The sequence below is a fragment of the Tupaia chinensis genome, unplaced genomic scaffold (assembly GCF_000334495.1).
Source record: "Tupaia chinensis unplaced genomic scaffold, TupChi_1.0 Scaffold143624_1, whole genome shotgun sequence".
In the NCBI taxonomy this organism is placed as follows: Eukaryota; Metazoa; Chordata; class Mammalia; order Scandentia; family Tupaiidae; genus Tupaia; species Tupaia belangeri.
Genome location: NW_006203472.1, coordinates 667,734 through 670,139, shown reverse-complemented (window position 1 = coordinate 670,139; position 2,406 = coordinate 667,734). Strand labels below are relative to the sequence as shown.

Below are 2,406 nucleotides of genomic sequence, written 5' to 3'. Positions count from 1 at the left end.
CACAGTTCGAGTCCCAGACCAGCAGCTTGAAACTCATGCTGGGTGCATGTGGTGCGTGCCCAAAATCCCAAGAGGAGAATGGAGGAGAAGGGATTGTAGCATGGTCATCCTCCCTGGGGGGTGATTTCTCACTCTATCTCTCTGGTGAGTACACACACCCTACGGCAAAAATTGTTCTTTATTAAAAAAAAAAAAAGGAGACGCTCCATGAATACCTCTGGAGCTACCCTCATTCAGGACTAGGGTAGGTGTAGACCTGCAGAGAGGTGGAAAAAGATGCAAGAGATTAGATTTTTAAAAGACAGGACTGGGACCAACAGATGGCTTAATGGTTACATTATGCCACATAGTCAACTGCAGTTCGAGTCCGGACCGACAGCTTAAAAAAACTCACTCCAGGCTTGTGTGCATGCATACCTAAAATCCTGAGAGAAGAATGGAGGAGAAGGGATTGCGGAGTGGCCATCCCCCCTGGGGGGTGATTTCTCGCTTTCTGTCTCTCTGTCTCTCTCTGCCTTTCTGGCAAGCACACATGCCCTATAGCAAAAAGCTCTCAAAAAAAAAAAAAATCAGAAGACATTATCATACACATGTGGCGAATATGCAGAAGCCAGGTCAGATCCAGGATTCAGGCCCGCTCCACCCTGTACCCCAGGAGTAGGCTGTTTCTAGCCTTGGGTCCTGAGAGGCACGGACTGTCCCGCTGTCCCGCCTTCAAGGGCGGGTGTGGAGGTGGTGAAGCACCTCGCATCAGGCCCACCGTAAGCGCTTCTTCCTGTAAACAGATCAGGCCAGCCGGTGGTGTGGTTCAGGCGGCTGGATCCCACGTGGCCCGCTGCGAGGTTGTCCGAGACCCAGCAGCTGGAGACGCGCTGGGTACTGCGAATGGCCAAAATCCTGGAAGGAGGGGGAGACGAGAAGGGACTGCTGCGTGCCCACACCCCGTGGTGCTTTCGTCTCCTGCTAGCACATGTACCCTCTAGCAGATTTTTTTAAGATCTATAGAATGAAATGGGGACACTTCTGTCGCTGCTTCAGTATGTCAGGGCCTCCCTGATGCACCCTTTCTCTTCCAGGGAGAGGCTCGTCCGTGGTGGTATCCTTCTGCAGCCCGGCTGGAGAGCCTGCCAGTGACCCCATCCCTCTGTGTTCCTTTAACACAAAGTTCTGATAGGCGGTTCTGCCTTGCAGCGGGAGGGTGCTCCCTGGCAGGCTTAGGGAGATGACAGAACTTCCCCTGCTCAGGCCTACTGCTGTCACAGACCCCCATGAGGGCTCTGCCATCCTGGCTAAGCTCAGTGGGCCGCCAGGACCAGGCAGGAATGACCCCCATCTGCCATCCAACCCCCAGTGGCAGGAAGATGAAAACCTCTCACTTTGAACAGTCTGGGGCTTCTTTTAGCATAAACGAATTTGCAGTGTGCAGAGGTCAGGCGATGGCTACAGCAGGTGTTTACCCAAAACAAAAGGAAACCACCTTCCCTGAAGAAAATGAGGAAGTCATTCTTTTCTTTAACTCCTACTGGATCCAGGGCCTCCCCCACACACACACCAGCACAGACCACCCTCCTAGTCTGCCTGCCCTCACCCAGGGGCCTGCACTGCGGAGCTCAGATCCCCTGTCAGGGTGGGGTCCCTTACGCCCACGAGGGCCCTGCCCACCCCCGTGACCACAGAGGAGCAGGCACAGCAATGAACGCCCAGCCTGGGTCTCCGTGGCCCCCACACGGGTGGGGTGCCCATCTGCCCTGGACTGGACCTGCATGTCCGTGGCCCCCGGACAGGTGGCAGAAGCGGCCCGTCCTGTCTGGCGAGCGTCCTTAACCACTCACCAGCTCTCCTCCGTGCCGCTTCAGGCGCTCCTCTACCTCAGTGGTGCGTGCTGCGCCCTTTATTTCCCGGCCACGCTGCTGCTCATGGTGTATAAAAGTGAGTGAGGCGGGAGGTGGGCTGGACGCCTGGGCCGCAGGGCCGCGGGGCCGCAGGTAACGGGCTCCGGTCTGTGCCCGTGTCTTCAGGTCAGGCTTTCGGCTACCCTCGTAACTACCTGGTCCTGGATCTGACGCTGCTGTTCCTGATGGGAGTTCTGGAAGCCGTCCGATTGTACTTGGGTGAGTCGCCTGGTAGAGCCAGAAGGTTCTGTGACAGCACACTTGCCAGCTTCAGTGTTCTGAGCCTTTAAATAGTAACCGTTTTGTACTATGGTTCTTAGAGACATGTTTTATTCCAACGGCTTAACCAGTGGCTTTGCAGGTGTCGCCTTACAGGATCATTAAGTATTGATTCAGAAGCTTTGTCCCAGAGACAGCCGCACTGGTGCCGCGCTGGAAAACGTGCTTCACATTGGAAGCTTGTCTCTGGCAAGCCGCTGGCTGACAGCACTGGGATCCGAAAGCCTGACTAGCC

General features: G+C 55.6%; 1 protein-coding gene across 1 annotated transcript in view; it reads left to right on the top strand.

The window, feature by feature from the left end:
* Nucleotides 1-1,103: 1,103 nt before the first annotated feature.
* TMEM80 (transmembrane protein 80) overlaps nucleotides 1,104-2,406 on the top strand; it is a 2,992-nt gene continuing 1,689 nt past the window's right edge. The window contains exons 1-2 of the mRNA XM_014582506.2: nucleotides 1,104-1,929; nucleotides 2,019-2,111. Of these exons, the coding sequence (XP_014437992.1) occupies nucleotides 1,764-1,929; nucleotides 2,019-2,111 (259 nt within the window). The 5' untranslated portion in view covers nucleotides 1,104-1,763. The remainder of the gene's footprint in view (nucleotides 1,930-2,018; nucleotides 2,112-2,406) is intronic.